At 40.0% G+C, this 12,815-nt stretch overlaps 1 protein-coding gene across 1 annotated transcript in view; it reads right to left on the bottom strand.

Annotated features, from left to right (window-relative positions):
* Nucleotides 1–2,919: 2,919 nt before the first annotated feature.
* Haus1 (HAUS augmin-like complex, subunit 1) overlaps nt 2,920–12,815 on the bottom strand; it is a 14,696-nt gene continuing 4,800 nt past the window's right edge. Inside the window, exons 3-9 of the mRNA XM_005372866.2 lie at nt 12,139–12,274; nt 10,577–10,711; nt 9,174–9,297; nt 8,731–8,796; nt 6,015–6,086; nt 5,711–5,758; nt 2,920–3,177 (exon numbers count right to left, since the gene is read on the bottom strand). Of these exons, the coding sequence (XP_005372923.1) occupies nt 3,127–3,177; nt 5,711–5,758; nt 6,015–6,086; nt 8,731–8,796; nt 9,174–9,297; nt 10,577–10,711; nt 12,139–12,274 (632 nt within the window). The 3' untranslated portion in view covers nt 2,920–3,126. The remainder of the gene's footprint in view (nt 3,178–5,710; nt 5,759–6,014; nt 6,087–8,730; nt 8,797–9,173; nt 9,298–10,576; nt 10,712–12,138; nt 12,275–12,815) is intronic.

Raw genomic sequence — 12,815 nt, 5'->3', positions numbered from 1 at the left:
AGACTCAGGGAGGAGGATCACCACAAGTTTGAGATCTGCCTGGGTACACAATGAAACCCCGTCTCAAAAACAAAAAACAAACAAACAAAAAACCCAAACTTGAAACAATAAGAGGGAGGAAGGAGGGAAAGCAAAAGTAACTGAACTGCCAGGAATTGCCAGGGGTAGTGGCTCACTCCTGTAATCCAAGCACTTTGGACACTGAGGCAGCAGGATTTTCGGGACCAGCCTGAACTGCATAGTGAGACCCCGTCTCAAAAAGACAAAAAAAAAAAAAGGAAAAAGAATTAAGCTGTGTTAAGTATATGGACCAGCTCCCCACAATGTACACAATCATTACATTCTACAAACAAGTTCTTATAAAAATATTTTTAAAAACAATACAAAAATACAATGAGTCCTAGCAAGGATGCGGGGGGCCTTTTACACTGCTGGTGGGAATATAAATTAGTATAGACACTATGGAATGAGTATGGAGGTTCTTCAAGAAACTAAAAATAGAGGTAACATTTGATCCAGCTATGCTACTCTTTGGCATATCTGCAAAGCAAGTGAAGTCAGCATACTATGGGGATGACTGCACATCTACATTTATTTGAGCAGACTTCACAATAGCCAAGATACAGAACTAGCCTGAGTGCCCATCAACAGACGAATGGGTAAAAAAGATGTGCTATACATACACAAGAGAGTATCATTCATCCACAAAAAAGAACTGAATTTGTTGTTTGCAAGTACATGGTCCTACACACTACCAGGCTGAGAAATAAGCCAGACTCAGAAAGACAAGTATCACACGTTCTCCCTAGTAAGTGAAATCTAAAAAAAGATGACAAGAAGGTAAAAAGGAGTCTATTATTAGGTAAGAGGAAGGGAGAAAGGGAAGAGCATGTAAGGGCAGATAATGGGGGGATATGAACACAATATATTATCACTATTAACCTCCCTAGTGTGAAGCTAAGGAGAAGGGTGAGCTGAGGGGGGACAGAAGCTGTGTGAAAACAATCAAAGTATGTTATTTTCAGGCATGATTCCATCAAAATGAAACCCAGTAATTTGTATGACCAATTAAAAAAAAGAATTTAGGGGCTGCGGATTTAGCTCAGTGGCACAGTGCCTGCCTGGCAAGAGCAAGGTTGTGAGTTCAATTCCCGGTACCGGAAAAAATCAAACCAAAAATAAGTAAAAAGAATTTAAAAATTTCTAGGCTGACACGAAGTATCTTTCTGTCAGTACCTTCACTTGCGGTTTCTGGTAAATCTGATGTATTCTTTCTGTTCCTCTATGTATTTTTTTTTCCCCCCAGTACTGGGTATTGAACCCAGGGCCTTTGTGTGACAGCAAGCAGAAACACCGCAATGACACCCAGGATTTGGAGGCAGATTTTTTTTAACATCAGATTGGCACTGATCAGGATCATTCCCAGAATATCGGACCCTGATCTCTGGTGGTCTAGGGCTTATGTGAGAGAAGCAAGAAGTACACAGGCAGAACAGCTTGTCAACTGGGCATGGGGTTTACACAATGTGCATCACAGTGACCAGCTGTTTTTAAGAGCCAGGAGCAACCATAACTGGAACAGGAACTATTACCTGGGCAACTGACAAACTGAAGTATACTGGCTGGGGCAGGGAGCATTTTCTGCTACATTTGCACAGAGCTACATCCCAAGCACTTTTGAGATAGGTTCTCCCTAAGTGGCTAAGTTACCCGGCTAGACTCAAACTTGTGATCCTCCTGCCAGCCTCCCAGAGAGTTAGTTTTATAGGTGTACACTACCATGCCTGGCTAGATAATCTTTAAAGGGATTATTATTATTATTATTATTATTATTATTATTTCTTGCTATTGGGAATTGAACTCAGGACCTTGTGCTTGCCAGGCAGGTACTGTGCCACTGAGCTATATCCCCAGCCCTAAAAGGAGTATTTTTTAATTGTACACTATAAGATTTTAAGTCAAAGTAAAAGCATGTATATAGTGAAAAATCTCCCTTCCTCCCTATACAGTTCTCATGTCCTTTGATTTTGCTTGCAGATTATGCCATGCAGTAATTTTTATTTATTTATTTTTTTCTACCTTTGGCTTTTTTTTTGTTGCTGTTGTTTTTCCGGTACCAGGAATTGAACTCACGACCTCATGCGTGCCAGGCAAGCGCTGTGCCGCTGAGCTAATCCCCAGCCCCTCAAGCAGTAACTTTTAGTTTTAGTTTATTTATTGTTTGAGACAGAGTCTTGCTATGTAGCCCAGGCTGGCCTCAAACTTGAAGTGATTCTCCTGTCTCAGCCTCCTAAGTGCTGGGATTGCAGGCATACACCACCATTCAGCTATGCAGTAATTTTTAATATTTCAAAATAAACAATTCAATCACTTCATTTGTGGCTCCTGCGTTTTGGTGATATGTTTCTAACTCTATCATTATTTAAAAATAGTAACATTAAAACTCCTCTATGATTTTTAGTAACTTTATTTAAAAATTTTTTATACTTAGATCTTTGATCCTTCAGATTATCCTGACATAAGACATGAAGTATAGATCTACTACTATCTAGCACCAAGAGTTGAATTATCCATCTTTCTACCTCTGGTTAAAAGGTCCATTTTTTTATACACTAAATTCTTACATATATTAACATTTGGGAGGCAAGCAGGTGAGCTGATCAGAAAGAACACCAAGTCCTTAGAGAAAGAAGAGCAAGAGGCATAGGGCAGGAATTGCACAGCCTTTCCTTTTCACCTTAGCTGACCTGGTGAGTGTGTATGTGACCACTATGACTATATTTCCTCACTACAGATACTGAGAGACTTCGTTTTTTCGGAGACAGGCATCACTGTGTAGTCTGGGCTGGTCCAGAGTCTATGTACTCGGGGCTGAAGGACTCTTAATTGCTCTGCACACAGAAAATCCAACACACCCAGTTTGAGAAAATGCTTTTTAATATGAAAATTGTATTTGGGCACAAAAATGTGACACATAACTCAGAACCATTATTCTGTCAATAAGGACATTATTATCTCAACTAAGAACACAGAAACTTAATTAAGGCATGCTGAGCGGAAAAAAACCCGAGCAAAATTCTGTTCAACTTATTTTGCTAGGGAAAAGGATGTTTATTTGGCTCTGTGTCACAGTTCCATCATGTCTACCTTCTTTGTAAGTTCAGCCTCAATGGTATCCTAAATGAAGAAAGAAATATCATAAATAAGGATATAAAACAATGTTATAATGTCTAATGTTACTTAAAATAAGGGAGGCAGCTGGGTGTGGTGGTGCACACCTGTAATCCCAGCACTTGGGAGGCTGAGGCAGGAGGATTGCTGAGAGTTCGAGGCCAGCCTGGGCTACAAAGTGAGCTCAAGGCCAGCCTGAACTGCGTAGCGAGACTCTGTCTCAAAAAGACAAAAATCAATCAATCAATCAATCAATAAAATAAAATAAGCGGGGCAAAACAGAAAAACAACACAGAAATTTTTTTCAATACATCACAAATTAAATATGCTTTAAACATTCCTTTGTATATATTTATCTGTTTATTCACTTAGACAGGCTCTTGTTTATGTAACTCAAACTAATCTTGAACTTGGGATCCTCCTGCCTCATTCTCCCCAGTGGTAGGATTATAGGCATGAGCCACCATTCCTGGTTTATTCCCTTGCTTTTAGACTTCTCTTCTTCCAACTCCCACCAAGTTTTCAGAGTCTTAATTGATCCTAATAACACCTGAGGAGGGAAAAAAAACTAGAGAAATATATCAATGTAGTGATAAATAGATTTTTTTGACTTCTGCTATTTCCACAACATTGCTCACATAACTTCTCTTCCACTCTCATCGTTACTGTCCTTATAACTATGTTTTGTTTTTGTTTTTTGAGACAGAGTCTCACTATGTAGTTCAGGCTATCCTTGAACTCACTATGTAGCCCAGGATGGCTTCATGACACTTTTGCCTCAGCTTCCTGAGTGCTGGGATTACAGACGTGTGCCACCATGCCGGCACTTAGGACTTTTTGTCTGGCCTAAATAGGGCAACTTGTTTGTGCAATTTTCTCTGGCCTTCCTCCAATCCACCTTACACACTGGTTACCGAACAATCTTCCTAAAGTACAGGCCTGGCCAAAAACCACAGCTCTGATCACATCTCTCTTGAGCTTAAAAACAAGGAAATACACAGCAACTTTTACTGGCCTCCAACAACTTCCAAGTTCAACCTTCTTTTAGGATCCTTTATATCATAAACTAATTTACCTTTATCAGTTCTGTCTTAGGATGTGTATTCCTGACCCGCACTGCACCATCACTTGCCACAGCTTACAAAAATCTTTCATTCCTCATCTCTTATGCCTTTGCCAATTTTTTAAAAAATTATTTTATTTTATTTTTTTGTCTGAGAGAGGGTCTTGCTGTGCAGTTAAGGCTGGCCTCAAACTCGCAACGATCTTCCTGCCTCAGCCTCCCGAGTGCTGGGATTACACGCATGCGCCACCATGCCTGGCACCAATTTTTTTTTTTAATGAGGTCTTGCTAGGTTGGCCTCAAACCTATGTGTTCAACGATCCTCTCATCTCAGCCTCTGTAATAGTAGGAACACAGATGTGTGTCACTGCAACCAGTCTGCCTGCATCTCTCCTTTCCTTCCTTTCTTCTTTGCTTTCTGTGGTCCTGCAGATCAGTCCTAGGCCCTGCATATGCCAGAAAAGTGCTCCACCACTGAGCCACACCTCCAGACCTGACTTTGCTAATCCTTTGTGTGTATGTGTGTATGTGTGGTACTGGGGATTGGATCCAGGGCCTCTGCACTGAGCTAAGTCCCCAACTCTTTTTTTAATATTGTGACAAGGTCACACTATAAGTGGCTCAGGCTAGGCTCAAGCTTGTGAGCCTCCTGCCTCAGTTTTTCACAGTACCAGGATTACAGATGTGCAACACCATGCCTGGCTGCTAATTCTTTTTTTTGGCTTTTCATAGAGATAATGAGAATATTCATTCTCTCTCAAACTCTCTTCCTCATTTGGGAAGTCTACGTAAAATCTTAAAAGATATAAAACACAACTAAAAATGCATAGAGATACACCCAAAAAAGCATTAAAAGATGCAAGGGAATGATACAAGGTAACTTTGGGACTATAGTTTACCTCTGAAGAAGAAGGATGGAGAATGAAGGTGGCTTTAGCTGTACCAGCATTTATTTAATTTCTTTTTGGTTTTGTTTTGCTTTTTTTGAGACAGGTTGCCCTGTGTAGTTCAGGTTGGCCTTGAACTCACTATGTAGCCCAGGCTGGCCTATTCATGGTGATCTTCCTCCCTCAACCTCTCAAATGCTGGGATTACAGGTGTGCACTACCATGCCCAGCTTCTTTATATTTTCTAAAAAATAAATGAAATAGCCGGTATGGTGGTACATGCCTGTAAAACTAGCACTAGGAAGGCTGAGGCAGGAGGATCAGCATGAGTTTGAAGCCAGCCTGAATTATGTAGCAAGATCCTGTCTCAAAAAACAAAAAATAAACTGAGTATGGCAGCACATGCCTGTAATCCCAGCACTCGGGAGGTTGAGGTAGGAGGATCAAGGGAGTGCAAGGACAGTCTGGGCTACGTAGTGAGTTCAAGGCCAGCCTGCACTACAGTGTGAGACCTTGTCTCCAAACAACAAAAACAAAAATATACATAAATATTAAAAAAAAAAAAAAAGTAAAAATGGGAATTACTTACTAATTCTCTCTTTGCTTCTTCAATTTTCACTTGAGCAAGAGCTGGATTCTTTTAAAGAAAAATATAAGCAAAGGTTATAGTGCTTAATTTCAGATTCAAAGGAGGAAAAAACATACTGTAATTCCTTACATAAAATTTTTTTTACAAATTATAGGAAATAGTCAACATATATACAATATTGAAATTCACCATTGATTTTAAATCCTTAGACATGAACCCACAATTTTTATAATCATTTATTGCCCTTGTAGAAGTTTAGAGATGATGACTTTAAAATCAAAACAAAACCCATAAGAATAATTACCGGCATTAAATCTAAGTAGGACTCCAGTTTTTTTTTCAAAGGTACAGTCTTTCGTTTTAGCTCTGCCAGTTTCTAGGAGTGAAAAAACAGTCACAGAGTTAGAGACAGTCTCAACACAACTAACTAGTGCCAATTTCCAGCCAAGTGCTATGGCACACTCTTCTAATCCTAGCACTCAGGGAAACTGAGGCAAGAGGACCACAAAGTTTGAGCCCAGTCTCGGCAACTTAATGAGACCCTGTCTCAAACTAAAAAATAAAAAAAGAGCTGGAGATAACTCAGTGTGAAGGCCCTGGGTTTAATCTTCCATACTGCAAAAAACAAAACCTCTCAATCCACTTTCAAAGTAAACACAATAAAGCATTAACATAAAGATTTTGTTGTTTTTGTTTTTTGAGACAGTTCATCCTATGTTGCCATGTACCCCAGGCTGGTCTCAAACTCACTGTTCTGCAGCTCCAGCCTCTTGAGTGCTCAGGTTACAGGTGTGTGCCACTATGCCCAGCAATATTAGGATATGTTTTATTTATTTATACACACACACACACATATATACATTTTTTTTTTTTTTTTGCAATGCTGGAGATTAAGCTCAGGGCCTTATGAATGCTAGCAAACATTCTACTACTGATCAGCATCCCAAACCCAAGGATATTTTTAAAAAGGCATCAACAACTTCAAATAGATAAGCTCACTTTCAATGGAAACAATACTTATATGACGCTTAAAAAAGGAAAGTTATATTCTCATTTATTAAGAATAAGGCTGACATAATCTGTCTAGAAACAAAACAATGTGATTATAAGTTTTTCAGAATATAAAGGAACAATCAAGAGTCTCAAATACACATACAAATACAAATCAAAATACAAAAAAAGCCCCTTAAGAATAATAAAATAGAGGCTAAGGCAGGAGGATCATTGTGAGTTCAAGGCCAGCCTGAACTGCACAATGAGACCCTGTCTCAAAAAAAGACACACACACACACACACAAAGGAATAATAAGATAGCTAGGCCCGTGCCTGTAACTATAATCACAGCGCTGGAGAGACTGAGGCAAGAGGATCACCACAAGTTCCAGGGTAGCCTGGCCTGCATAGTGACAGTCTATCTCAAAAAATAAAATAAAATAAAATAAAATAAAATAAAATAAAATAAAAATAAAATAAAATAAATTAGGAATGCTGGCAAAAGCCTATAAATGCCTGTAATCCAGCACTCAGGAGGCTGAGACAGGAGGATTTCCATAAATTAGAGGGCAGCCTGGGCTACATAGTGAGATCAGGGATAGCCTGACCTACACAGTGAGACCCTATCTCAAACAAAACAAAACAAAAATAATAAAGACAGAGGCAGCGGTGCATGGCTATAATCCCAGCATTAAGGGGAGCTGAGGCAGAAGGAGCACAAGTTCAAATTCTGTCTGAGCAATTTAGTGAGACCTTGTCTCAAAATTTTTAAAAGGGGGTGAGGATGTAGCTCAATGGTAGAACAATACCATTCTCCTGGGTTAAATCTCCAGTGCTGCAAAAAAATATTTAATATAAAATAAAATGAAGCAAAATAAAATAAGCTGGATGTGGTGGTATACACTTATAGTCCTAGCTACTCAGGAGGCTGAAGCAGGAGGATAGCAAAATCAAGGCAACCCTTGGCAACACAGTGAAACCATGCCTCAAAATTAGGAAAAAAAGAAATAGCTGATTTCTTTCTCTTGCCACCATAATAGATAAAAATCATACAACCTAAAAACCCAGAATTGAATTTGGAAGCTTCAGGAATTTTAAGCTTTGTACTTTTACTTACATTAAAAGATAAAAGGATCTCTTAAATGATTAGCATGGAGACATTCAAGTGTTTGACAAATAAGTTAGTATTACTGACTCTAGCCAAGTTTCTAGCCTATAGCAACACATAAAGGAAAGCAAACAAGTGAAGAATATATACAGCTAAACAGACAATAAAACTATAAACACTAGTAAACATAAAGCACAAAAACAGGGCCAGGCATATGGCACAGTCATAGAGCACTTGCATAGCCTGCGCGAGGCCCTGGGTTTTATCCCCAGCATGGGAAAAAAAAAAAAGTAAAAATGTGCAAAGGTAAAGGAAATTAAGGCAATAGCCACGAAAAGAAATCAGGCCAACAGCCAGGCATGGTGGCACACACCTGTAGTCCCAGCACTCAGGAGGCTGACGCAGGAGGATTATTGAGCGTTCGAGACCAGCCTGGGCTACAAAGTGAGCTTAAGGCCAGCCTGAACTACATAGGAGACCCTGTCTCAAAAAAAAAAAAAAAGAAAGAAAAGAAATCAAACCAATATGCATAAGGGCCCTAAGGAAAAGGAAAACAAAAAGAAAAAGGAGATTGTGGGCTAATAAAGAAAGTTAAATTAGGTTAAAATAAGTGCTACAGTTTGAACATCTTCCCCAAAACTCACTGACATTTAACTGCCACTGTCACAGTATGTTAAGAGGTGGACTCTCCACAGTGGTTGGCAGTCTCCACAAACAGGTGGGAGTCGGCCGCTCCCACTCTGCTTGATTTGTGGTCACTTGCTTTTCCACTGTCCCAGGAGGCCCTCATCAAATGCAGCCTCGATCTTAAGACTTCCTAGGTTCCCGAATTGTAAGCCAAATACGTATCTACTATTTATACATATGCTGTTTGTTACATTCTGTTAAAACAGCAGAAAAGAGACTAAGATAAACTCACCTCTGATAGTACTACTAGTGACTGATGCATCAGAGAAGCATCCATGCCTCTAGCTGAAAGCTGCTCCTATAATTACAAAATGGCATTCAGTTAGAAAATTATTTTAAAAGTGACCATCGTTAAATATTTTCAACATGTACTATAATAAAAAGTAGCTTACAAATCACAGATGAAAAATTATACATGCATCTAGGCCCTTTTATCTTATCTGTGAATCCCTTCTCCATCCACACATGATAGGATGGGTGCAGATCTTAAAGGCCTGAGCTTCAGAGCCCGAATGCCTGACTGAGTCTGAACCTGCAGCTAAGTAGTTATACAACCTTGGGCAAGTTACTTGTCCTCTCCGTAGTTTCTTCCTCTGTGCAAGGGACTAATACTACTACCTAGCTGTGAGAACGAAGGTCAAAGAGAACTAGCTATGCTCAGTCCTTCATACACACCTCTGAAGCTCGGATTCCAAATCTGAACTCCTCTGCCTTTGCCTTCAGGAAGTCCATGTTCTGAAGACGATTGTCAGCCTTGGTCCTCTCAGCAGACAGATGGAGCTCTGCCTTCTTGAGATCTCTTTGAAAAGTAAAATTAAAGCACTTTTTTCTCTTCTTCGTCCTTCTCAGTGAAATTATTATAAAAAAGAAACTACTACATTTTGGATTTAATACTGGGTTAGTCAATAGCAGATAACCTACTTGCTGGATTCTCTACCATCAAGTTTATACCCCAGTCTACCATGCATTCTTCCAGGTTATTTTCTTGTGTTCCCATGTGGGATTTTTCTCAAGGAGTAACTTTAACACATATCTCCTTCTCATCTCCACAAAGTCCATCTCCCTATTCTTGTTACCTTTTTTTTAGTAACTTAACATATTCCCAGAGCAAATTTGAAATATGAGGTCTCAAAGGCCTTCTTTTTCTCTTTTTTTTTTTTTTTTTTTTGGTACTGGGCTGAGACAGGAGGACCACTGTGAGTCTGAGGCCAGCCTAAGCTAAATAGTAATAGTTTTTTTTGGTACTGAAAAGCTTGTGCTTGCCAGGCAGGCGCTGTGCCACTGAGCTAATCCCCAGCCCCCTCAAAGGCCTTCTAAATGTAACATGACACAGTGCCTTACACATACATTTTCAGTATCTGCTAAATAAATTTATACTACAATGAGTCACTTCTGAATTTATATAACTCCTATCCATAGGCCTTCTGAGGCATTCTGAATTTCTGAGGCAACATGGTCCCAAAGAAGGCCCCCAGCGTCAAGGAATATCACAACTGTAAGAAAAAAAGTACAACGAAGTTTAAGGTGAGCCAGGGTCAGTGAAACTTACCCATCCAATCCTAGCTACTCAGGAAACTCGAGTAGAAGGATCATAAGTTTGATCCCAGCCTGGGTAACTCAGAGACTCAGCAAGACCCTTTCTCAACAAATAATTAAATAAGCAAAAGGATTGGCATCTAGTTCAGCTTAGCATGTGCAAGTGCCTGAGTTCCCCAGGACTGCACAAATAAAGACAAAAACACAATACAAATGTAGTAAGTTATACAAAGTGGTGAAAAGCTTTACCCGACCATTCCTCACTTCCACTCAGGTCATTTTCTTCTTTAAAAATATTTTATTGGCCAGGCGTGGTGTGCATACCGCTAATCGCAACACCCAGGAGGCTGAGACAGGAGGACCACTGTGAGTTTGAGGCCAGCCTAAGCTAAATAGTAAGTTCAAGACCAGTTTGGACTGGATAGTGAAACTTTTTTATGGATCCCATCTTCTACTATGTTTTTAAAAATCATATCTACTGCCAAAATTAAGTACGACAGTATTGTGTTACTGTCTTTACTACTTTCAGCTCGATTACTTACTCTTGCAGACATTTTTCTAACACTAAAGTTGCAGTTAGATTTCTTTCAAGTTTTCCCAACTGAAGCTGGAGTTCTTCATTTTTGGTTTTGGTACGGAAAAGCTCAGAAGTCAAATCATTCACTGCAGGAATAAAACTAAAAGAAGAATCTGGTTACATACATGAATTAAGGACAAAAATTATAATTATTAGTCATATCTGTAAGTAGATTCTCATATAATCACCCTCCTTCATACTTTTATGCATTTCTTACACGCTGTTCCCATCTCTTGAAAACTATCAAAGTTCCATTCATCCTTCAATATTAAGATTTATCCCAATCTTGAAGTGCGTGCGTGTGTGTGCGTGTGTGTGTCTGTCCGTGTGGCACTGGGGATTCAACCCAGAGCCTTCACACTGAGCTATATCCCCAGCTTTTTTTCTACATTTTTAAAAATTCTGAGACAGGGTCTCACTAAGTTGTTAAATTGCTCAGGCTGGGCTTGAACTTAGGATCCTCCTACTTCAGCTTCCTGGAGTGCTAAGGTCGCAGGGGTATGTCTCCATACCTACCTACACATGATCTTAGCCAAAAGGCTGAGAAGCGATCCCCATACCTAGCTAAATTCACCACCTTTTGTCTGTGCTCCCCAGTCACTGCTTACATATTCTTATACCACTGCAGCTGTCACATTATGGCCAAGTTTTACACATCTGTCTCCTTCATCTGAGAGTGAAAAGAGATTAATTAGCCTGACGGCAGTTACTGTTCTATTTATCTCTGCTTCCTGAGTGCTCACACACCTCGTCTACAACTGGTGTCTGCTGAACTGCTTAAGGTAATTAAGGAGGCATGTGTGCAGTTCCCAAGTAGAAGCTGTAATGGTGGGGTCCTAACTACCACCACAGTCACATGGACTTGGGAGCCAGACTGAGTGAGAATTCCAACTCTGCCACTCACTAGTTTGGAGAAATTACTTAACACACCCCTCCTGGGGTTTAGTGTGCTCTTACTGTTGTTGGGAGAACCATGTCACTGCACAGGTGAAGGTTTCCCGCTCTACTCAACAGGACAGGACAGGATCAAAATTCACCATGCTCAATCAGATGAGTTAGCCTACTGCTTTTCTTTTTTTGAGACAGGGTCTCACTATGCAGTTCAAGCTGGCCTCGAGCTTACTTTGTAGCCCAGGCTGGCCTCGAACTCCCAATGATCTTCCCGCTCAGCCTTACGAGTGCTGGGATTACAGGCGTGTGCCACCACACCCAGCTTCTACTACTTATTGTGTACAAGGAACAGTGTAAGTGATACCTAATCCTTTTCCAAATATACATGAGAACCAATTTTCACAACCCAATCCTGGAAGAAAACACTGAAAAAATTAACCAATACCACATTTTTTTTTTTTTTAATACCACATTTATGTGAATTAATCTGACTCACTAGCAAAAATAAGAAGTAAATTAAATTTCAGGGCTTTTGCATTTACTGTTATTTCTGCACAGAATTACTGTGAGAACCAGAAAGTGTTTATAGCAACCATGCAACATGACCACAGAAATTACAAATGTCACCGTCATTACCTTGCTAGTGAGGTGTCCTTTGTTTCAAGGACGATGGCACTGTCAACCAAGGCATTCAGGTACCCGGAACCAGTACTAGACAGACTGGCAGGGGAGACACTTACACTCTCCATGAGGAGTTCTTGAAGATGCTTGGCTGAAAAGAAGAATTCCATGGTGACTGAGATGCTTTGTCTTTTTGTTTTTTTAAACTTTAGTACCCTTAGGGAGGTATAATTCATATCATACAATTATGCACCTTAGGTACACAATTCAATGACTTGTAGTATACTCAGGGTTGTACATTCTTCATCAAATCTATTTTTTTTTTGTTTTGGCTCTTTTTGGCAGGGGTACTAGGAATTGAACTCAGGACCTTGCCCTTGCCAGGCAGGTGCTATACCATTAAGCTATATCCCCAGCCCTCTCTTTTGTTTTTTTGAGACAGAATCTCCCTACACAGTTCAGGCTGGCCTTGAACTCACTCTGTAGCCCAGGCTGACCTTGAACTCTCCATGATCCTTCTGCCTCAGCCTCCCAAGTAACAGGATTACAGGCATGTGCCACCATGCCTGGTCCCATCACCAGATCTATCGTAGAACATTTTCATCACTCCAAAAAAGAAACCCCACATTCCTTAGTCATCACTTTCCAACCTTCCAACCCACAAAACCCTAGCAACCATTCTTTTTTTTTTT

This window comes from Chinchilla lanigera, unplaced genomic scaffold (genome assembly GCF_000276665.1).
Source record: "Chinchilla lanigera isolate Chin_1 unplaced genomic scaffold, ChiLan1.0 scaffold00001, whole genome shotgun sequence".
Classification (NCBI taxonomy): Eukaryota; Metazoa; Chordata; class Mammalia; order Rodentia; family Chinchillidae; genus Chinchilla; species Chinchilla lanigera.
This window is presented reverse-complemented; position numbering and strand designations above follow the sequence as displayed.